General features: G+C 45.6%; 1 protein-coding gene across 1 annotated transcript in view; it reads right to left on the bottom strand.

The window, feature by feature from the left end:
* Window positions 1–25,086, bottom strand: part of TADA2A (transcriptional adaptor 2A) — a 215,335-nt gene that overhangs the window by 111,730 nt on the left and 78,519 nt on the right. Inside the window, exons 8-9 of the mRNA XM_085649482.1 lie at window positions 13,397–13,460; window positions 75–118 (exon numbers count right to left, since the gene is read on the bottom strand). Of these exons, the coding sequence (XP_085505608.1) occupies window positions 75–118; window positions 13,397–13,460 (108 nt within the window). The remainder of the gene's footprint in view (window positions 1–74; window positions 119–13,396; window positions 13,461–25,086) is intronic.

The following is a 25,086-nucleotide window of genomic DNA, read 5'->3' as shown; positions in this document are numbered from 1 at the left end:
ATTAAATCACTGTTAAAGCCCAATGTATATTGCACACTCATTTTTCATTATGTTGTGCTGCTTTCAGTACTTACTCTGACATTTTCTGAGGTTGATCAAACCATGGTCTCTGATAATTCTATAAAATGAAAACACACAGGCATAGTTAAAAGTGCTTATATGGTCGAAGACTGTTTGTATTTAATCATATGAATGTTCTAGATACTTCAGAAAGTAAAACCCACATGAATTTAGGAGCCCTGTAAAGCATCAGCATTCTCCACAGCATATTGTTTAAGCACATAAAATCACATATGAATGCTTCTATTGTCATTTGACTATTTTTAACTCACTAAATCTTTGCATGCATGCACTCCGGATTTCATAAAATGTAAAGGCAGTTTGGTAATTTAGTTTTTACTCTACCATGCACTTGCAGAGCAAAGTACTTATTCATGTCTATTTTTCCACTCTCTGGTTCTTATGAGCAACTACAGTAAAAAACAAAAACATAAGAAGGAAAACAGGATGCCAACTTGCACTGTCAGAGCTTTGAGATAAAAATGGAAACTAGAGCGCTCCAATGAAAAACACATCTTTCATTTCAATGTCATTTTTTCGGAAGGTTATCACTTAATATGAAAACAACTATATTGAGCAAGAAAAAGAATACACTGTCCGTAAATAGAATAAAAGAAAGTTTGTGTATAATAATCTAGGCAGTTGTGGATAGTCAAATTTACAAGTGGTTGACCGTAAAAACCACTCGCCTTACAAGCGCAGAGAGAGACACAGACAACTCAAAAAGGGGTTTGAAAAATATACTGCACAATGACATATTTTACAGCACTTTTTAATGATCAATTTGGCTGTAATGTATGTTTAAAGGAGAAGAAAACAAGTTACTTACCTGTAGAATACATCGACCATTCCGTCGACGACGAAGAGCCCGTCGACGAGAAGTTTATTAAAGGCGATTCCACCAGTTTCTCAGACTACGCCTGTCTCTTATACTCATTTTCAATTAAAGACTTTCCATAGGCATGATTACAGCAAGATATCTCCTCTACTGCCATCTCATATCTTAGAGACCTATGTAGAGGATGAAGAAGATGATGAGGGTTCGTTTGGCATAGCACGGCACCCTTCGGAACTTCATATAAAATGCCAAGATGAAGATGAGGAAGAGGATTACCAGGAGCACTTTTACCAGGAAGGCCTCTCTACACCACATTACAGACATCCCAAAAGGGATTGGGATCATAGGGAAACGAGTTATCTCCCTCCTACACTCATACAGGATCTTCAGGCCATGTTGGCGGATTACCGCCAACGGTTTCCCCCACAACAGGCTGTCCCTGATTTACAACCTGCTGAAGAGTCACACTCACTACCGCAGAAGGAAATACAGAGTTCACCGCCTCATCCTTCTGGCTCGGGGCCACGATCACACCATGATACCACTTCCTCTGATGAGGAAGAGATCGAAGAGGGTGAAGTGCTGGATAAAGACGTGACTCTGGATCCTTGGGATGACTATATCATACCAATGCCTTCTCCACCCATTCCTCAGCCTTCGGAGTTTCCTCCTGAGGATATTAATGGCTTTCATAACCTGATGCAACGTGCCGCAACCAGATTTCAATTGCCAGTCACAGTGGAACATACGGATTGCTTCCTGCATGACTTTAAAGAAGAGCACAGAAAAATCACCAGAGCGATCGCCATCATTGATTATATCTGGAATGAGGGGATAAAAATGACAACACCTGCCTCCATTCCGGCTGTCCTCCCTCGCATTGCCAAAAAATATCGTGCTCCTCCGGGAACTCCATCTTGTCTAATTGATCCTCCCCGACCAGATTCCGTTATATCACAAGCCGCCCAACAAAGATCCCAAAATCCAGCTACGCTGATATCAACGCCACCAGATAAGAAAGGACGGAGATTAGACCTTATTGGTAAACAGTTCTCTACTATGGCTGCAACCTCCATTAAAGCAGCAAATTCTTTGGTCATACTCTGCCGTTATGACCGCCAGATGTGGTCAGAGTTGTCAAAATATATAGATCTCATTCCTGAGGAACGTAAACAAGATGCAAGGAAGATACTTTTGGAGGGAGAACGAGCCGCATCCAAGATCATAGACTGCGCTCTGGACATTGCCAACTGTAACGCCCTGAACGTCTCAGGATCGTTTAACAGACACGACAATGAGGACGCAACCACTTGTGAAGGGTTAGTTCTTTTAATGAAGGCAAATAAAATACAAAGAACAAACAAAAGTTATAGTCACTGGAATCCTCCAGGCTAAGTACGTTACCAGCCCACAGCACGGATGGTCCTAACCGTCCTCTGCATATACGCCGATCCCGGCGTAGGCCAACAGAGGGCAGAAATGAAATGGCCGACAATGCCAATCGGTAGGCTGTGAGGGGCACGAAGAGTGTTGGGGAGAATCGAGGAGTCAGGGAAACACCCAGCCGGGGTCTCTACCTGAAGGGAGCAGCCGCTCAACCTCTTCCTCAGACTGCACCGGGACGCGGAGTCACCTCCTGGTGATGCGTCACCGATACCCCAATCACAAGCAAGAAGACTGAACCGAGAGCAGCCGCTCGATCGATCCTGTGGACTTCCGAGTCTGTAACGCGGCAAACACCTCCTGGTGTGCGTTACAGCTGGCAGTCCCTGTGTCTCTGGTCGGGCTGGGAGTTACGACTCCAACCAGCAAAAGCGCCACTGCGCTTGGACTCAGCCGAGTCAAAAAGCGAAGCTCAATGGTTGACCGGTAGAGCTTCCGGGTCCTTCACAGGTGACGATGGGGCAAGACACGGCCCAGGGAGTAACGACTCGACCTACCTCCGTTCTTGCCTTACTGGAGCACCACTCCGGAACACTGCTCTTCACGAAGCAGGTACGTCGGTGTAAACACAATATCCGACAGCCTTGTACCTCCCGGTTCCTCCCTTTATAGGGCGTGTTTTCCTTGAGTTATGTAACAGCTCTCCTGTTTACATAAGGGCGGGTTTCCCTTGAGTTATGTAACAGCTCTCCTGTTTACATAAGGGCGTGTTTCCCTTGAGTTATGTAACAGCTCTCCTGTTTACATAAGGGCGTGTTTCCCTTGAGTTATGTAACAGCTCTCCTGTTTACATAAGGGCGTGTTTCCCTTGAGTTATGTAACAGCTCTCCTGTTTACATAAGGGCGTGTTTCCCTTGTATGACAGGAATTCTTGACAGTACATCCTCCCTCTCAGCGGCTCCCCACGGGTCCAGCGCTGGCAGGAAAACGCCGATGGAACAAGGAGACCAAGCGCGGAGCATGAACCCCTTCAGCCGGTTCCCATGAATGCTCCTCCGGGCCATAGCCTTTCCACGCAACCAGGTACCACAGCTTCCCCCTGCGCCATTTGGACGCCCGTATGCCCGACACTTCATACTCCACCTCCGACTCCACGCATACCGGCCTAGGTGTCCCAGACGGCTTGGAGGGTGCTGGTTTGAGCAATGATACATGAAAGACAGGGTGTATCCGCAATGACTGGGGCAAGCACACCTTCATGTTCACGGGACCCATACACTTGGTAATTCGATAGGGGCCCATGTACTTGGGATGGAACACACTGTTCTTTCGAAACCTCATGTTTCTTGTGGATATCCAGACGTAGTCTCCAGTGCGGTACAGTGGCCCGGGCCTTCTCTTCCTATCTGCCGCAGCCTTGTATCTTCTCTTGGCCTCTATTAGGACAGCCCTTGAGCGCATCAACGTGTCTTTTATGTGTGCCACCCTGTCCGCTGTGGCGGGAATCCTGTCCTCTCTGAACGGATGTAGATATGGTAAGAACCTGGGATGTTGGCCATAGTTGCTATAGAACGGAGATGACTGTGTGGAGCTGTGAGTGGCGTTGTTATAGGCTATCTCTGCAACCCATAGCAAGTCGACCCATTCTTCCCTGCCCTGGTCCACAAAACATCGCAGATACTGTTTGAGCGTTTGGTTCAGGCGCTCGGTTTGGCCGTCCGTTTGAGGGTGGTAGCTGGTGGACAGGGCGGTCTTAACATGCAGCGCAGTGCACCAAGTCTTCCAGAATTGCGCAGTAAACTGCGACCCCCGGTCCGACACGATCACCCCAGGTAATCCATGCAGTCGTACCACATTCTTTAGGAGTAGTGACGCCAATTCCCCGGCCGTAGGGACTCTCTTGCAGGGGATGAAGTGCCCCATTTTCGTCAAGTAATCCACCACCACCAGTATTGCCGTCATCCCCTGGTCTACCGGTAGGCCCACCACGAAGTCCAGTGATATGCTATCCCATGGTCTATCCGGGGTCGGAAGTGGATGTAAGAGCCCTTGGGTTCGGCCATGGTCGGCCTTCATGGTAGCACACGTAGGACACTCCTGTCCCCACCTCCTGACATCCACTCTCATGGTTGGCCACCAGAAATGCCGTCCCATGCTAGCCACCGTTTTTTCAAAGCCCAAATGACCTGCGCATGGAGAGTCATGGCACCAGATGAATGCTTGTTTCCTTAGCCTAGGCGTGGGTATCAATAGGCACCTGCCCTTCAGGGGTATCCCGTCCTTCAGCTGCCATTCTCTGTGACTGAGGAGCCACCTCCGCCATGCGAATGACCTGATCCCTCTCTTTATTCCCCTCAGGAAAGTATCCGGTTGGATAACCCCCAATACCATCCTCGGGGAAATGATGGAACGCTTGGTTGCAGGCAATGGTTCCTTAACTGCAGATTGACGGGACAGGGCGTCCGCCTTCTGGTTTTCCGTCCCCGGCCGATATGTGATGCGGAAGTTGAACCCCGCAAAGAAGATCATCCACCGCAGCTGCCTGGGAGAAAGGTGTCTAGTGGCCGTCATGAACTGTAGGTTCCGATGGTCCGTGTACACCGATACCACATGTCTTGCCCCCATCAACCAATGCCTCCATTCGGTGAAGGCGTCCTTGATTGCGAGAAGCTCCTTCTCCGCAATATGGTAGTTGCGTTCGGCGTCGTTGAGTTTGCGGGACATGTACGCAACGGGATGAAGCACCCCTGTGTCGTGGTTGCGTTGGGACAAGATAGCCCCCAGCGCCACATCCGACGCGTCCGCTTCCACCACGTAGGGGAGATCCGGATCGGGGTGAGCCAACACCGGCGCCTTACCAAAGGCGCTTTTCAGGGCCTCAAAGGCTTTGTTCGCTTCAGGGGACCAGACAAACTCCTTGGACTTCCTCAGTAGCTGTGTGATTGGGGTCACCACTCCTGAAAATCCATCTATAAACCGCCTGTAAAAGTTGGCGAAGCCAATGAAACTTTGGACGTCCTTCACGCTTTGGGGCACCGGCCATTCTTTCACCGCCTTGATCTTTCGTTCTGCCATCTCCTGTCCCTCTGGACTCAGCATCACTCCGAGGAATTCCACGGATGTGACGTGGAAGTCACACTTGCTGAGTTTACAAAACAGCATGTTTTCCCTCAGCTTTTGGAGCACAGCTTTGACGTGGTGTACGTGCTCCTCCACACTGGACGAATAGATGAGGATGTCGTCGATATATACGACCACGTAGATATCCAACTCCTCTCTGAATACCTCATTCAAAAAGTACTGAAAGGCTGCCGGGGCGTTGCACAGACAGAACGGCATGACGAGGTACTCAAAAAGGCCGAACCTGGTCTTAAAGGCGGTCTTCCACTCGTCTCCGTCCCTCATGCGCACCAGATGGTATGCCCCTTTCAAATCCAACTTGGTGTAGATACGAGGTTTCTTGACCTGTTCCAGAAGTACACTGATGAGAGGCAAGGGGTCGGATATTTTGTAACGCCCTGAACGTCTCAGGATCGTTTAACAGACACGACAATGAGGACGCAACCACTTGTGAAGGGTTAGTTCTTTTAATGAAGGCAAATAAAATACAAAGAACAAACAAAAGTTATAGTCACTGGAATCCTCCAGGCTAAGTACGTTACCAGCCCACAGCACGGATGGTCCTAACCGTCCTCTGCATATACGCCGATCCCGGCGTATGCCAACAGAGGGCAGAAATGAAATGGCCGACAATGCCAATCGGTAGGCTGTGAGGGGCACGAAGAGTGTTGGGGAGAATCGAGGAGTCAGGGAAACACCCAGCCGGGGTCTCTACCTGAAGGGAGCAGCCGCTCAACCTCTTCCTCAGACTGCACCGGGACGCGGAGTCACCTCCTGGTGATGCGTCACCGATACCCCAATCACAAGCAAGAAGACTGAACCGAGAGCAGCCGCTTGATCGATCCTGTGGACTTCCGAGTCTGTAACGCGGCAAACACCTCCTGGTGTGCGTTACAGCTGGCAGTCCCTGTGTCTCTGGTCGGGCTGGGAGTTACGACTCCAACCAGCAAAAGCGCCACTGCGCTTGGACTCAGCCGAGTCAAAAAGCGAAGCTCAATGGTTGACCGGTAGAGCTTCCGGGTCCTTCACAGGTGACGATGGGGCAAGACACGGCCCAGGGAGTAACGACTCGACCTACCTCCGTTCTTGCCTTACTGGAGCACCACTCCGGAACACTGCTCTTCACGAAGCAGGTACGTCGGTGTAAACACAATATCCGACAGCCTTGTACCTCCCGGTTCCTCCCTTTATAGGGCGTGTTTTCCTTGAGTTATGTAACAGCTCTCCTGTTTACATAAGGGCGTGTTTCCCTTGAGTTATGTAACAGCTCTCCTGTTTACATAAGGGCGTGTTTCCCTTGAGTTATGTAACAGCTCTCCTGTTTACATAAGGGCGTGTTTCCCTTGAGTTATGTAACAGCTCTCCTGTTTACATAAGGGCGTGTTTCCCTTGTATGACAGGAATTCTTGACACCAACACCAACTTTAGGCAACTTGCCGGTGCTGCAGTACTTAGACGCCAAGGATGGCTTAAAGCAACATCTTTCAGGCCAGAGGTACAAGCAAAAATTATAGACATGGCCTATGATGGTGAGTCCTTATTCGGGAAACATATAGATGAGGCCCTCCTCGCGATTAAGACAGATACAGATATGGCTAAATCATTGTCGGCTTTCCAATATAGGCGTGGATCTTTCCGTGGTGCAAGAGGTCGTGGCTTTCCATCAAGAGGAGGGTATCAAAATCAACAAAATAGACAATATCAAACACAGTATAGACAGCCTTACGGGCGATCATCTTACAAGCAATCTTCCTCGAGTAGTTTCTCTCGCCAGGGCGGACGAAAGCGATCGAACAATCAGGGTCGCGATGCCAACAGAAAACAATGATTTACGCAGGACGCCAGTCATCCCTCCCTCCCTCCCCGTGGGCGCAAAAATTTCAACTTTTGCACACAAGTGGGAACAGATCACCTCGGATCGATGGGTTCTCGATCTAGTCAGCAACGGTCACACCCTGGAATTCTTAAAACGACCACCTACTACCCCGCCCAGTGGTCCTCTTTCCCATCGTCTTCAATTACTGTTCAAAGAAGCCTTAAAAATGCTCAACAAGAATGCAATAGAGAAGGTTCCATCATCTCAAAAGGGAACAGGGTTCTATTCTCGTTTTTTACTCATCAAGAAAAAGTCAGGAGAGTGGCGCCCTATTCTGGACCTCCGCAAACTCAAATTTCTGAAGAAACAAAGTTTACGGATGGTTACGCTGGCCGAAGTTTTGAGCTGCCTCAACAAAGGGGATTTTATGGCTTCTCTGGATCTGGAGGACGCGTACTTTCACATCCCTATACATCCCAAGCATCGCAAATACCTGCGATTCACAGTGGCTGGCGTCCACTATCAGTTCAAGGTCCTTCCGTTTGGACTGAAATCTGCACCAAGGATCTTCACGAAATGTCTCGCACCAGTGGCAGCGACTCTAAGGTCTCAAGGAATACAAGTTTTCCCTTATTTAGAGGACTGGTTGCTCAAAGGTCCTTCAAAGCAGGCAGCCGAGGAGGCTGTCTCAGCATGCCTATGTCCATTTTCAACCCTAGGCCTCACTCTCAACAAAAGCAAATCTCAACTGCGTCCTCTTCAGATGATTCCTTTTTTTGGGAGTGATGATAGACACCATACGGTGCAAAGCATTCTTGTCAAAGGACCGTCAGCTCCGTCTACAAAAATTGGCAATATCAATCGCAAAAAGAAAGTCAGTTTCTGTACGGATGTTCGCGTCTCTTCTGGGGATGTGCTCATCTGCAATAAACCTTGTACCGTTAGCACGACTCAGAATGAGACCACTGCAGGAGGAATTGCATCTGCAATGGCAGCAAGCCGTAGGGTCGTTCAACGACTCCATCATGATTACACCGCGCATGATAGACCCTGCATTGGTGGTCTCAGATGGCAAACTTGGCTCCGGGTCTTTCTTTTCTACCAACTCCTCTAGAATTCGTTCTAACAACAGACGCTTCCATGGAGGGATGGGGAGGCCATCTCCAAGACTTACAGATTCAGGGAAGATGGTCCCAAGAATACAGTCAACAGCATATCAACAGATTAGAGCTTCGCGCCATCTTTCTCTCTCTGCAAGCATTTCTCCCGAGGATTGCGGGTGCTTCAGTGCTGGTCCAGACCGACAATACGACCAGCATGTATTACATCAACAAGCAAGGAGGAACAAGGTCGCTGTCTCTTTCGCAGGAGGCTCAGGAGCTCTGGGAGTGGGCTACAACACACAAGATAACCCTAAGAGCAGAGCACGTCAAGGGCCTTCACAACACTTTGGCCGACAACCTAAGCACGTCTCTTTCGGGCTGTCACGAATGGGAATTAGAGCAGAAGCAGGTGAACAGGATCTTCCAAGTTTGGGGCAAACCAGCACTGGATTTGTTTGCGACAAGAGAAAACAACACGACTGGATGTGAGGTGAGGCTGAAGTGTGAGGGTCCTACTCACATTTGAGGTCCTTTTTCTTTTAAATACAAACATTGGAGTCATTTGTTATGGTTTGAACAGGCATGGAATAAATAAGTCATTGAGTTCTACGAGTTCCAAAGGCAATGCGTGACTGACAAAGGTATTTGCATGATTTACTTTCTTCATTAACTCTGCTACTTTTAGCTCAAATGATCACCAATTAATATTCATTACTTTCTCAAGTAGAGGGGCCTGAATCATGAAGTGCTTTGTATGCCAAACAAAGCACAGTCAAAGCTATTTTCCTAGCTGGAAGTCAGTGAAGCAGTATTTAGGAATGTTCATTTGAAGATGAGCTGCTGCATTTTCAAGTGTCTGCAACTTGTTCATGTGCCTTTTTTTATTCCCATATAAAGGGCATTACAGTAATCAATCATGGAAAGGACTAATGTAGTTATTACTGATTTCTGTAAATCGAAACAAATAAACAGAAGGATCTTTTTTAATGTAATTAAAAGATCAAAACAGGAAGAGGTAGTTTGATTCATCTGATCTGCAAAAGTAAGTTCATTGTCCAAAATGACCCTCAGATTTCTGACCTTAGAGACTGGAGGGGGGCGTGAGTTCCTGAGGCCACCATGTAGGATTCCAGGACCATGTTTCTTTACAAAAAGTACAACCTCTGTCTTCTCAGAATTCAACTTAAGACAGTTATGTCCCATCCAGCCTACCACCTCATGCATACGTATTCTGAAGCGATTAGCAACATCTAAAGGATTTTCTGAAATTGAAACTACAATCTGTGTATCATCCGCATACAATACGGTGAAAAAACCAAACAACCTAATCAGCTTGGCTAGTGGTGCCAATTTCTTTGTTAAAAGGGGTCTGGCTCATGGAAGATCGCCAAGGGACCCCATATGATAATATGAAAGATGTTGATATAAGGTCACCAAAGGCAACTATTTATTCTTTAATTGAGAGAAATGAAGTCAACGGATCCCATGCAGAGCCCCCGACACCAATGCTATCCAGACTTTTGATAAGCACTGTATGGGAAACAGTGTCGAAAGTGGCAGATCGATCAAGTAAGATCAATGCCGCTTTCTCTCCATTTCCCCTGATCATTCTTATTTCTTCTGTTGTCGATACCAGAGTGGACTCTGTACTGAGGTGTTCCCTGAATCCGTACAGAACACCACCTAGAAGCTCATTAGTGTCCAAAAAGGACGAGAGGTCAGAATTAAGATGTTTTTCCGGTATTTTTGCTGGAAAGGGAAGCCAAAAGGCAGGTCTGAAATTCTTAACCTTGTGGGATCGAGTGAGGGCATTTTTCAATTGAGGAAGAATGGAAGCTTTCTTCCAAACAGCTGGAAAGATCCCTGCTTGAATGACTGAGTTTAAATGTAAAGTGAGGTGACCGGAAATAGTGATAGTTGCCGATTGTAAAATTGTTGGTGGACAGAGGTCTAACAGAGGGCAAGATTTTGTGGATTCAATGACCAACTTGACTTTGTCATCATTGAGCAGGGGAAACTCCAGAAGCGTTGTCTGTAATGTCTGTGACCTAGCCAGACAGTTACCCAACAAATTTATGTTCTGGCTGGGAACAAATTGACAATATATTTGCTTAATCTTTTCTAGAAAGAAAGCGGCCATCTTATTACACATAGTTTGATCGGGCTCTAGAGTATTGGGGGCATCCGTACCACAGAGTGTTCTAACCCTTTTGAATAGCCCCCTAGCCGAATTTTGGCCAAGTTAATTTTGTCTGTAAAATATTTGGATTTGTTCTCTATGATCAAGCGCTTATAGTCCAGTAAGTATTGCGTGTATTCAGATCTTTCTCTTCCACAATAGTTTTCTCGCCACACCCTCTCTTAGCACCTGCACTTTTGTTTAAAAAATCTCAGGTCCGTTGAAGAGCAGTGAGATTGCTTCTAAGTTTTAGAAGCATTTTTATGGGGACTGTTGAGGACACTGCTGCATTAATCCAGTCCTTGTAATTAGATGTGGCTTCATTAGGATTTTCACTAAAACTGGCTTGGAAGCAGCCAAAATCTATAAACTTCGTAGTGTTAATATTTTTCCAAGATCTGATTTTACCAGGCTGCTGAGTGGCGTTAGCTGTAGTAACCTTTATTGAGATTTTTTGTGTAAATATTATAGCTTTATGATCAGTCCAGGTCAGTGATCTAGTTGATTTGACCTTTAGCTCCTTATAATTAGTAAAAATGCCATCTAATGTATGACTTGCTATATCAGTAGCTTGATCAACCAATTGATCGAGATGAAAGGAGTGCAAGTTATCGATCAATTGTTTGCTATATGTATTGTTTGAGTCATACACACACACACACATATATATATACATCTCCAAACGTCGCCCTGTGAGCACGCACTCCCCAGCAGGTGATTGTCATAACCATTTATTGCACAGGAAACAGGCATTTTAATCCGAACATTTTCCATCCTTCCGCCAAACACATTTCAGAGTTTTGCGCTCCATTATCAAAGGCAACTGAACACACAGCAATCTTCGCTCCCACAGTTCCCCTTTATGCTATCAAATGAATTAGGCCTCCGGTGTGCCTGCCTTGTAGGTTCTTTGTTGCAAAGCATTCCGGGACTTGGTCCATTTTCACTCAATTTCACCCTCCATTGGGTTTCTGTGTAATTTCACCAATTCAAAGGACACTCAGTAGACACACACAGACACACACAGACACACACACACACACACACACAGACACACACACACACACAGACACACACACAGACACACACACAGACAGACACACACACACAGACACACACACACAGACACACACACAGACACACACACACAGACACACACACACAGACACACACACACACACGGGTGAAAACAAATTGAGTCACACTAAACCAAATGAAAATTGTACATCACAGGCAAGCAACTCCCTAGTTTGTATGCGAGGGCAAGCTCATGTTATGAGATCAGGCGGGTGCAAGAAGCACAAGTAAGAATGTGGCACAGCTTCTTCTCTGAGACTAATGTGCGAGAGCTATGCTGATGTGTGCGGCCAGTCCAATGCCAACCCCCAAAAGGGAATTTGAACAGGCAGTATGAATACGATTTTAGGGAAGCAACTGAACGCATTTGAGCTGTATTGGATAATATGCAGGGAGTGGCTGAAAGGCATTAGGAAAGAGGTCCTGCCACTACCTATTCTTAAGCCACCACAGTACATACTTATGTAAAGCAGAGATGCTTCCCGTCGTACTATACAGGTGTACACAAATCAGCAGGAGTCTACGGTGTCCTCATTCTTTATGTAGCCACAGAGCACCAAGGTAGACCTCACTACTCACATGCTGCCACTACTAAAACTAGGAGGGATCATTTGAGGTTGGTCAACAGTTGTCACATTTTAAGAATTCATTATTACCTTATCATTTATTTGACTAGTTTAAAAATGCGTTTCACTTCTATTTTTACAAGGCGACAAGTAATGCTCGAGCCTCTCTCTACAAAACGCTAAGTAGCACAAATTTAGTCTTTTGATTCGTTTTTCATAATTTATTTCAAAGCATAACGAAGTGCAAATAAGCACATTACAATCTGTTTTAATATTCTCCCTGTTGTGACCTTAAAATTAGTAAGAATTGTTTATAATATTTCCCTGGAGACACTTTATGCGTAAAGGCAAAAAGTGTTTTTGGAACTCTGCATGAGAGTTCTCAAAACACTCACCAAACACAAACAAATAAATGTGAAGTCAAAGTTTAACACTGAAACAAGCCTCTCTTCGTTAAGATGCGCACCCAAATCTGCAGGCAGCTTGGATTTGAAATAAATCATAGCAGTTGTAAGCATGCTGCTAATTGCAGGGGTCGTTCTTGAATTTACTCTCCCTTTGTCTTCTCACTAGCGGAGACAGGCAAGCAATGCATTTAATTCCAAACAATGCAAGTTAGTCCTCCGAAATACATGTGTGTGTATGTTGGATCTGGTGTACAAGGGAAGTACAAGGGAAACAAGTTAACTCTCATTTGCAACAGATTTATTGCTTCGACTCACATCCTTGTCAGGAATGAGGATGGCCGATAGCACCGGGTAGCTCCACAGCCTTGTACGATCTGCTGAGCGAAGAGGAATGGGCGAGCTGAATGTAGAAAGCTCCGACAAACATTATAGCACTAACATCCCTATGGATGAGCCGCCACTGAAGCATTCAAACTTATCCAACCAGAGTGGCATTTATTTGTGAATCAATTCTATGCACCCTGCCTTCTGAAAGTACAAAGGAAAGGCTGCACCTTTCCATGGCAAATATCTCACTGCAAGCCGGACAGCAGGACTTCGAGTAATAGCCCAAATGGGACCAGCAGTCTGCAGACTGGCTAGATGGTATCGAACAGTTGAAAACCGTTCCTCTTTGTGGTAATTCACCCTCTCTGCAACTTAATTACCCCTCCCCACCATGGTGTACAACTGTGTAGAAATTATTGGGTTCACTGTCCAAGTTATAAAACTTCTCACAAACAATCCAATATTAAATAAAACACTTATCAATAATTGCATAAACCAACTGATGAAAGAACAAACCTACTTTTTTCTTCTTTGTCTTTCTTTTAACCGCGAATGATAAATATCTACAACTGCAATCTTCAAGGCTGCAAAGAAAGAAAAGATCTTTAAATACAAATATCTGGTCTGGAAGGGATGACCGTCATATCACTGATGATCTTGTTACTAGAAGGAAAGAATTTAAAAAACAAAATCCAATATGAAGTTATCGTTCTATTCTTTGACAGGGGGGGGGGGAGAGATACTATCTCTAGATCACCTATTAGCACATGGAAGAGTAAAAGTCCTTGTCTCAAGTGATTCTGTTACTACATGGAAGGACATAGATGTATCGCTGCTACTATTTTCAAGCACCACTAGCAGCCTGAAGCTATTCGTAAAGAGGGCAAACAGTGCATATATTTAAATGGACCCTTTGGTGCTTGCTCATCACCACTAAGCCCCCGTTTCATGGTCTCGGTTCTAGCGTGCTGCTCGTTTTGTTCTCATTTCTTTACCTATATATTCGATTATTTCTTAAAACTACAATTGAGATGGTCAAAGTAAGAATGCAATAATAGTCAGTACTGTGCAAAGTAATCAGCTACCTTTAAAATGATTTACATTGAACAGCAGGTCTCTTCTCTGTAATACTTGGTAAAAGTAATAGATTAGCAAATCAATGCTTACTTTAAACATACAAACCAACATTTGTGGTATTGGGATTTTTTTTTAAATGGACTTGGGAAATAGAATAGGATTTGCCTAGTGATGTTCATTCTGAGACTTTAAAAAATAGCATATTGTTCTGTTAAGCTTCCATTCTTACAATATGTGGTAACAATGTGGTAACATCCCTGCATGTTCGTGTACTCTATTTCATGTGGTCATGCACAGCTATGGTCCCTAACAGGTACCTTCATTCATGATGAAAGTGATAGCTCAAGGGTGGATGGTTCCTAAGAGGTACCTTCATTCATGGTGAAGGTGAACGCTCAAGGGTGAATGGAAATTAAAAACAAGTACTGGTTGATCCATTTAGGGTTACTCTTTAGAGGGGACTGGTGGAGTATGTAGGTGTTCAAGCGTGCTGCCAATAGTGAGTTTGGGAGGCATATGAACTCTGATTATTCTCATTCGGGAGTTCGAGTTTGGGTCATTAGGAAATGGTCCGAAGGAGGAATGTGTCCTTGATACCAAGCCCCTGGTTAGGTCTGTTTCCTGAAACACAAAGGGGTTAAAAGCTCACAAGAGGAGTGATAAAAATGTGGATTATGGGAGGCTAGGGTTATCATTGCCCAGCAGAAAACACATCTGTGAAACCAGGAAGATTATTATTCTAAATATAAACCTCGTCCAGTGGCCTTTCGCTCCTCTGCCGGTGCTAAACATAATGGAGCCATTATTTCCTTCCACAGATCCCTACACTTCACACCTTTAGCCCACTTAAAAGATAAAGAGGGTAGAAATGTCATGGTCTCTGGCTGGCTCCAGGATAGGCGAATTACTGTAGCAATGGTGTATACCCCCAGTGTGGGTCAGGAAATATTTGATAACCTTGCTTAATACCATACAGGGCTTTGCAGACAGGGACATAGTATCAACTGGCACTTTCAATTTGGTTTTGGATGCAGGCGTGGACAGGTATGGGATGTCAACTCCCCATTCATGTTCCTTTTGAAAAACTTGGCATCTACTTTCAATTGTAGTATCAAAGAAATAAGACAAAGCAATCCCAGTAGGGCACTGAACGGAACTATGAGGGATTTTACTTTCTGTTCCCCCAAATGCCACACCTGGTCAACAACACTCTGTTGCAGCTATCTGTAGAAGCCACAAAACACCTTGTCGTGATCTCTGAAAACACGCAAATGTAAACAGTTGCACCTCAGTCAGGACAACTCCGTCACCGGAGTAGATCCAATGCCAACCATGCCGATGAAGGCAGTTCAAAACAGAAATAATCCGACGCGGTCACCACAGTAGACGGCAGCCCCAACTAGGCCAATGCAGGCAGTTGCAAGCACAATCAGTTATTAAAGGCACGAGAACTTGAAGTGGATGCAGTCTGGAACCAGTTTTGACAGCTGACGGGGACCCTCTGCAGCATGGATCTCACATAAATCACTCTCAGATAGTCTGTTTTCTCTGGATTTCTATAAGTTCCTGGGATCCTATTGACTTCTCCTCCTTTACGGTCTTCCTCCTGAAGCAGCAAAGCAGACTCCTTCCAGCAGGCAGGCTTCTAGGCACTTAGGTAGACTCTCGGCTTCTCCCACAGAAAGTGCAGGCTTTAGGAGATGTCCTCATGTCTGGGAGACTGGCTGTCAGACAGAGACTAGCTCTAGTCACACAGCAGTCCTTCAAGTACTCTGCAAAGCATTCCTTGGTAATGAAATACCTTGAACTGGAATAAAGTCGGAGCTGTTTAGATTCCACTTTTATTCACATTTTCTAGACATGGAATGCACAGTCTTAGTGTAGAGGGATTCTTTTCACAGCAGGTAGCACTGGGGCTGTCTCCAAACTAGAGCAACACACAGCACAGGCACAGTGAAGTACGAGGTTTTTGCACCTGGCTGTCTACAGCCTATCTGCAATAGCAATCAGGGATAGACAAAAGAGAAGGCCGACCCAGAAATGTCCTCACCTATCAACTAAATGCTCTGGATACACTAATCAGCAGCCCCTTGCTAACAAAAGTCCTCATTCCTGTGTCTACACTCCTCACTTCAATGTCTGTATCACCACCCTGCCGCCAAAGAAATATTGTCACTATTCTTACACTGTTTGGGTAAGATGTCTTCACCCTCCATCGTTTGTCATGTCAGGGGCATCTAAAATGAATCTTGCTGATTTCAGTCCTCACGCTTACTCACACATAGGGCCCAATTACTGCATATATCCTAAATCAGAGCCCCATTACTGTATATGTCCCACATACACACTCTCAAACTCAACATATACACAGTATGCCGAAGCAAGATTCTGGGCACACACTATAACAGAACTTTACATAAGAGGGGCTTGAAGGCCACCCTCTCAACAGATAAAAAGCTCTGGTCACACTTGCCAAAATAAACGGTATATTGCCACGACTTGGTTATAGCAGGACAGCTACAGGAGTCCTCTGCCCACTAAGGGCCATATGTAGGAGGGCTAATACCGGTCAGTAACAGCCGAAAATCGGTAAATTTCCCGTTACCGACCGGTATTTAGCCCTTTGCGATGTAGGAGGCTGGATTTAAGGATTCGGTAATTTACCGATTTGTTATTTTAAGGAACCGGTAAATTACCGAATCCTTAAATCCTATGTAGGGAGCACTCAAGTGAGTGCATTTTTGGTTTAAGGATTCGTTATTTACCACCAACTACAAGTTGGTGGTAAATACCGAATACCTTTCCAAAAGCAATTTTGTGCTTTGTTAAAAGTGCCATGTGGCAGACATACATGCCCTTAGGGCATGTATGTGCGCCACATGTGCACACATGCATGATTCAGAGGTGAAACAGTGTGTCAATGTGCCACCCTTGAATATGCTCCCCCTTTTACCGATTCGGTATTTACCGAATCTGTAATAGTGAATGGCTTCCCATTCATACCTATGGGCCTCCTGGCCCATAGGAATGAATGGGAGGGTATTCCTTATTTCCGATTCGGTAAATACCCAATCGGTAATAACGAATATAACTGAATCGGTAAAATGTACCGATTGTTTACCTACATTCTATTTACGGATTCTTAAATACCGAATCGGTAAAATTCGGTATTTAGGAATCGGTAAATAGAAATTACCTACATATGGCCCTAAGAGAGCACACTTTGTTCACTCTTCCAAGTCAAAGTACAAGTCTAGAACCTCACATAATCAGAGAAAGGCCTGCAACTCTTTGAACACGCTTTAGTTAGCATGACACTAGGGCCAAATAGAAGGCATTACACCAGCTACACCTGCAGTTGGGAACTGAGAAGGGAAACACATCCATACACAATGCAGAGGACTTTCACATCTCACCATTATTCCACTGCCAACCGCTTTAATTCTCTCTAAACTACAGTTACATGAACACATTTTTAAAGAGGATTCGTTATATTTTTTTTACAACCCGGACAGCTTTATTTTCCCTGACCGAAAGCAAGCAAGTAGGTGGTTGGCCTATGCAGAGAGAGTTACCACTGTCTAGTATAAACAAAATGAAACGAATACCAACTCATGTTCATCATGCCAGAGAAATGGGAGCCATGGGATAATTTTCCACCGCAAATGGAATGCACGATCAAATGTCCCTTTCACATATTTATCTTCAATTGTGTGAAAATGACGTTTCCAAATCTGGTGTAAATTCACAGAAGAATAAGACTAATTTCAGTTGCAGTCTATCACTTTTTTACTCTTTCCATTATAACACAGATAAACAAGCATTTGCAATGCAATCGGTCTCACATTTGTGAAAGTTAAAGCTCTTGGCGTTGAAAATGACAATGTACTTTTGCCATTTGTATGACCCGGCAGCACTGGAGGACCAGAAAAGAGAAATAGGTTATGAGGGAAGGGAGGAAAGAGTAATATGCTGGCTGAAAAAAAAGTAACAACATCTTGGAAAAAGAAAACACTCATAGGGAATGCAAGATTAAGTAAAGCATGTAAAATATAAGCAGGAACATCATGGTTACTTTAACATTTTTACACTTATTATTCATAATTCAATGAGTATTTTGGCCGGAAAGTTAACGACATGACTAAAGGGCCTGGAAGGGACCCGTTTCAATGTCCATTGCTTATATCCTTACAAAACGTAAGCCGTATGGCTTAAAAAGACCATATCCATGAACACAGAGCCATGGTACACAATTTATAAACAAAACAAGGAAAACAGCTGATAAGGATCACATCAAAAGGTATTTCACTCTGCGCACCAATCAGGTACTGCAGTACTTCCAGGAATAGAGCACTTCCCCATCCAGGGAAAACAAAGTTGTTCAAAAAAAGACGAGAAAATGAAAGTAGAGGTTTACTGGCACTGCGTCTTGCTTTATTTAGTTTTTTTTCTCTCAGTCCCGAGGATGCACTTTGCAATGGAAAATGTCAGAAAAAGACGACATTTGCAGCCAAAGTGTTTCTTTCTTTTTTTAATCCATTTCACAGGGGAACAAATAAAGGAAAGGAGACAGCAGGGAAGAGAGGGTAAGAGCCGTTTGTTGAAGTCAAGGTTTACAGCAAGTGTTGAGGAGCGAGACAGAGGCAGAAAGAGAGGGAATAAGAGAAAGAGGAAGGAAGAGAGGGGGCTGCTGCCAGCAGCAAAGCAGGAGAATTTAACACTGTAGGGAGGTTGACGGAGTGAGAGGAGTGTGATGAGGGGCTGGCGTTCATTATATTCGGAAGAGGGCCCCTACACCGTGGTGAGGCAGATCAATCCATGCAATCGATTGGATTTATTGCAAGTGGACCAATGACGAGCAAATAAATGTTTTCCACTGTAAGCATCAACCAGATATTGCAGTACCTCCAGGAATAGTGCACTTCCCTAACTGGGAAAAACAATGTTGTTCAAAGACGAAAAACTAAAGTAGCGCTTCACTGGTAAACTAATGTAGCGCTAATGTGTGTGCTTGTGAACAAAACCAACCTGGCCACTTTGCGACCACTCTATCTTGCTTTATTTTTTTAGCATTTGAACCTTTTTTTTCCTCTCCGTCCCAAGGCTGCACTTTGGAATAGAGAAATGTTTGAAAAGATGACATTTGTAGACAAAGTGTGTGTTTCTTTTTTGGATCCATTTGACATGGGAATAAATAAAGGAAAGGAGAGGTAAGAGCCGTTTGTTGAAGTCATTGTTTTGTGCAAGTAAGGAGGTGCGTGACAGAGACAGAAGGAAAGGGTACAAGAGGAAGAAAGAAAGCGAGGGGGAGGAGGAGACTGCCAGCGGCAGAGCAGGAGACGTGAACACTGTAGGGAGGTTGGTGGTGTGAGATGTGTGGGAAGGGGAGTAAAGTTCATCATATTCAGAAGGGGGCCCCTACAGAGTGGTGAGGCAGATAAATCCATGCGATCAGTTGGATTTATTGCAAGTGGACCAAAGACGAGCCAAGGCGCAAACCTAATGCAGTCAGCTAAGCACAGTATTGCGTTACTGTCCGAAACATGAAGCGCGGCTGCCGGCATCCGTGAATCAGGCACCATGCTAATACACGAGCAGAGGAGCAAACCTAAAGCCATCAGCTAAGCACGGAATTGTGTTACCATCCAAAACATGAAGCACGGCAGCTGGGAAGTGTGCAGTAAGGAACTTGCATAAAAAACAGAGTGCACAGGAGGGAACAGGCATAAATATTTTTTTTAAAAAGAGTATGCCCACACATAATAGGAGCAGTCGGCTGGGAGCGTCTGAGACACCAAAATGCAGGACTAATTAAGCATATGCACCAAACAACAGAAGGCATTTAGGAAGGGCACTAACAGGAGCCAGTAGAAAAGATAGGAGGTGGTTTAAGCACATATTTTGGATACAGCATGCCTTGCAGAGCAGCGTATGCCCTGCCTAGGCTTGACATAAAAAGAAGCAAACATGTTTTTTGGGTGGCGGAAACGACCATGTGAATGAAAGGTAGCTAAAGCCTAAGGAGTGTGGCATGTACAAGGTAGAAGAGGTACACTAACTGGAGTAAGGCAGCTAGCCCAAACTGCACTATTTTGCTTATAGGCCGGTTAACCCCTTCGATGCTCATGACGGAGCGGTTCCGTCATGAGCATCGGCTGAGCTGTGCTCATGACGGAACCGCTCCGTCATGAGCACAACCCCTGGGGGAAGCGCTGGCGCTCCCCCCCTGGGGCATCGATCGTGCCCCCACAGAGGGGGATGGCAGCGGAAGAGTTTCCGCTGCCACCCCCGAGCCCCCCCACGCTTCCTGATGACGTCAGCGCGCACAGCGCGCGCCGGCATCATCAGGAAGCGTTGGACGCGCTGGAATTCATTTCTTCCAGCGCGTCCAACGGGGAGGGTGAGTGTTTTCTTGCGGTGTTGCGGGGGCGAATTCCAGTGCCTTGAGGCATCGGGGGAGAGGAAAGAGTATTTCCTCTCCCCTGATGTCTCAATGCTGGGCATTCCTGTCCCACGATCGCGCACAGCGTCGCGATCGTGGAGCAGGGATGCCCTACTAGACGCCAGGGATTTGTATTTCGGCATTTGGGAAGCGACCCCTTGGGCAAGGGTCGCTTCCCTGGGGGATAATTTTTGAACAGACTTTTCTGCCCCCCCCTGGGGGCAGATCGGTCCGCTTTCGGTCCGTTTCTGCCCCCAGGGGGGGCAGAAAAGCCCACTAGCCACCAGGGATTTATTTATTGTGATATGGGAAGCGACCCCTTGGGCAAGGGTCGCTTCCCTGGGGGATAATTTTTGCACATACTTTTCTGCCCCCCCCCCCCCCCCTGGGGGCAGATCGGTCCACTTTCGGTCCGTTTCTGGCCCTGGGGGGGGGGGGGGGGGGCAGAAATGCCCACTAGACACCAGGGAAGTAGTGTAAATAAAAATGGAAGTGACCCCTTTTGCAAGTGTCGCTTCCAGGGGGCAATTTTTATAATATGTATTTGGCCCACCCGCCCCGGGACAGAGTAGCCTTTTTTTTCCTGCTGTTTTCTGCCCCACCTGGCACATAACCCAAATGACCATTTGGGTAGTTACATAGCATGTTGTAATGTTTATTGTTATATTTTTTGTGAATTGCAATAGTAATGTGTTTTTTTTTACTTTTTTGTTCTAGGTGAAGTTTTTTGCTCTTTTCAGTTTGCCGTGTTGTTACTGGTGGTTCTGCTGTTTGTGTAGTTTGGTAAGAGACTCTTTTTTGTACAATCTAAATGTGTTTGATTTCTCTGCATGAATTTTTTTTGCAAATGGTGTAATAATAGCAGTATGTTTGTTTTTTGAGTGTCCAAAACTTTTTGCATTGGTGCTCGTTGTGTATTTTGTTGTCTAGTGAGTAATTTGTTTTTTTTTCTTCTTTCTAGTTTGATATCGTTGGTTTTTGCTGTGTCACTGCAGAGTTGGTTTCTGTTGAGTGCAGCTGTCTCTTGTAATTGGATTGTATAGTTTTTGAGTACATTGATCTTTGTGATAAAGGTACACATTTCTTTACTTACTTGGTTTGCACATTGTTGGTTGTTGTTGACTTGTTTGTGCAGTCTTCTATCTTAGTAAGTATAATGGCTAGCCGCAGGATTACTGCTCAGCAGGTTGTTGGTTTGCTGTTTGAGTCTTCCTCTGACCATGGTTCAGAGACTGACTCTGCATCTGAGGGAGAGGAGGCAGGGGACGATTCTGGCAGTGAGTTGTCTCTCCGTATGGAGTCATCGGATGATGAAGATACTCTTAGTGCGGATGAAGTGCCTGTGTTAGAGGAGGAGACTGATGTGCCGATAGTGCGGCAAGAGGCATCTGGGCTGCAGCCTGGGACTGCAAGGCTTCCCGTTGGTGTAGTGCGGCAAGAGGCTTCTGGGCTGCAGCCTGCGGCTGCAAGGCATCCCGTTGGTGTAGTGCGGCAAAAGGCATTTGGGCTGCAAGGCTTCCCGTTGAAAGTAATGACCTCTGGGTTGCCCCTGGCATGGTGCAGCCGGCATTGCCAGAGTTTACTGGTGTTCCAGGGTCTAGAGTGAATACTGAAAACTTTTTGCCGGTAAATTTTTTTCAGTTGTTTATGGACGATGTGTTTTTGGCAGAGATTGTTGAGCAGACTAATTTGTATGCCGAACAGTTTTTGAGGGACAACAGTGCCAGTCTTAAGCCACACTCTAGAGCTACCCGGTGGACTCCCACAAATGTTGAAGAGATGAAGAAGTTCTTGGGTTTAACTTTTTTGATGGGCTTGCTAAGGAAGCCATCAATGTCTTCATATTGGTCTAGCAGTCCCTTGATGGCAACGTCTATTTTTCCGGCAGTCATGAGTCGTGACAGGTATTTGCTATTGCTTCGGATGATGCACTTTGTTGATAATGGTTTAGCGTTGCCACGAGATCACCCTGACTGTGACCGTCTTTTTAAGATTAGGCCTGTCCTTGATCACTTTGTTGATCGATTTTCTGAGATTTATGCCCCTGGTAGAGAAATTGCAGTGGATGAGTCTTTGGTGTTGTTCAAGGTCCGCTTGGTTTTTAGGCAATACATTCCTAGTAAGAGGGCACGCTATGGAATAAAGCTGTATATGCTGTGTGACAGTAGGACTGGATATGTCTCTAATTTCAGGGTGTACACCGGTAAGGAATCTAGGTTTAACCTCCCTGGTTGTCCGTCCACTTTTGGAGTGACTGAGAAAATTGCTTGGGAACTTGGTAGAGGATTTTTTAACAAAGGCCACCATTTATATGTAGATAACTTCTACACTGGTGTGCGGTTGTTCAGGGAATTGGCCAAAGTGGACACTGTTGCTTGTGGCACAATCCGCTCTAACCGTAAAGGTTTCCCGAAAGAACTTGTTTGTCAAAATCTTGTGCGGGGACAGTGCAGTGCGTTGCGTTGCCAGGAGCTTCTTGCTGTGAAGTTTACAGACAGGAGAGATGTCTACATGCTGACTACCATCCATGATGAAAGCACTGCACCTGTGACTGTTTGGGGTCAGGTCGCTGAAGCGCGCAAACCTGTGTGCATTTTAGACTATAATAGGCACATGGGTGGTGTTGACAGAGTAGATCAGAGGTTGGAACCTTACACTGCTCTTCGTAAGGCATACATTTGGTACAAGAAGTTGGCTATCCATCTTTTCCACTTGGCAATGTTTAATGCTTTTGTTGTGTTCCAGGATTCTTGCCCTGAGTCAAAGATTACTTTTGCTAAGTTTCAGGAGTCTGTAATAGGCAGCCTTGTTGTAGTGGAACAGGCAAGTGTTCCTAGAGTTGGAGTGGTGGAGGATGTTGCTAGATTGAAAGAACGCCACTTTCCAGATCACATTCCTCCCACACCCGCAAAAGATTTTCCCAGTAGGAGATGTAGAGTCTGTTGGCGAAGAGGTTCGCGGAAGGAGAGTCGTATGTACTGCCCCGACTGTCCCTCTCATCCTGCACTGTGTCTCCCTGCTTGTTTCAGAGCGTACCACACGCGAAAGAATTTTTGGGAGCATTCATGAGTGGTAAAGTGAACTGCCTGGTCTGTATTCTTTGGAAAATTTGATTCTGTTTCAAGGTTGGTGTTAGTGCAATGTATTTAGTTGCTGATTTTCTGTTAGAAGATTTGTATCTATTTGCAATTTGTTTGTGTTTTTATTTTTTTCTAAAAAAATCCTAAATGTGATGGCGGTGTGTGTAGGCTTGCGCTTGGCTGTTGGTGTGTTTGGACTGGCACTTGGTTGGTGGTGTAGGTGGATTGGCGATTGGCTGCCGGTGTGCCTGGACTGGCGATTGGCTGGCGGTGTGCCTGGACTGGCGATTGGCTGGCGGTGTGCCTGGACTGGCGCTTGGCTAGCGGTGTGCGTGGACTGGCGCTTGGCTAGCGGTGTGCGTGGACTGGCGCTCGGCTGGCTGTGTGTGAGTAGTGACTTTCTGCTGGTCACTACACACACCAGTATGTGTGTGTGCTTGCGGATTAGATGGCTGTGCAGTAATATTTGTCTTTCTGAAGCAGGGTGTACCTTGTCCCTTTTTGGTGAATTATGAAATGTGTTGCTTTTGTGCCTGGTGGTGCGAATGGTCTTGTTTGTATCACGTATGAAAGGTGTGTGAATGGCCTGTAAAGTGGTTGGTGCCTTGACGTGGCTTTACAGCTCACGAGCTGCGAGTCATTGGTTTGGTTTTTTGTGAATTTAATTATTGACAGTGCATTTCATTTTTGTGAAATCTCTTGTTAATAAAATTTAATACACTGAACCATGACTCGCCCTCGTGCCAAATCCAACCAGTATGTGTTTGAGGAATAGATGGTTGTGCAAGAATCTTTGTCTTTAGTTTCTCTGCCAAGGTACACTTTCCATGCAAGAATAACCCACCAACTGTAGATATTGTCGAAAACCCATGGGAGTTCATGGTGAGGTCTCTCTTGTGAATTGAAAAAGAATTTTTATCCACAATGTCCTGTAAACCTCAAAATGTCTGCCACATTTTCTTTGCAATATTATTCCAAAATTCTCACGCTGTAGTAACAATAGTTAATCTGGTTTTGCAAGGGGGGTCACTTTGGTTTTTGGCCAGGTGCTCGGCGGCTATCTAGGGAAACCTACCAAACCCACACATTTCTGAAAACTAGACACCCGGCGGCTTCCAGGGAGGTATGGCTTGCGTGGATCCCCCAACGTTTCCTTACCCAGAATCCCCTGAAACCTCAATTTTTGCTGAAAAAAATCACTTTTTTCACACATTTTGGGGTGGCAAAGTTGTGGCATCACCGGGCTCACACAAATTTACCACCACCCAGCGTTCCCCCAGGTCTCCCGGTAAAAATGGTGCCTCACTTGTGTGGGAGGCTGAAGTACCCGCGGCAGGCAAGGGCCCAAAACGTAGTGAGGCGACATCAAAATGGCCTATCGCAAAACCACCTGGTTTTGCAAGGGGGGTCACTTTGGTTTTTGACCCGGTGCTCGTGAGCCCGGTGATGCCACAACTTTCCCACCCCAAAATGTGTGAAAAAAGTGATTATTTCAATAAAAATTGAGGTTTGCAGGGGATTCTGGGTAAGGAAACGTTGGGGGATCCACGCAAGCCATACCTCCCTGGAAGCCGCCGGGTGTCCAATTTTCAGAAATGTGTGGGTTTTGTA

Source organism: Triturus cristatus, chromosome 3_2, assembly GCF_964204655.1.
Source record: "Triturus cristatus chromosome 3_2, aTriCri1.1, whole genome shotgun sequence".
NCBI classification, from domain to species: domain Eukaryota; kingdom Metazoa; phylum Chordata; class Amphibia; order Caudata; family Salamandridae; genus Triturus; species Triturus cristatus.
This window is presented reverse-complemented; position numbering and strand designations above follow the sequence as displayed.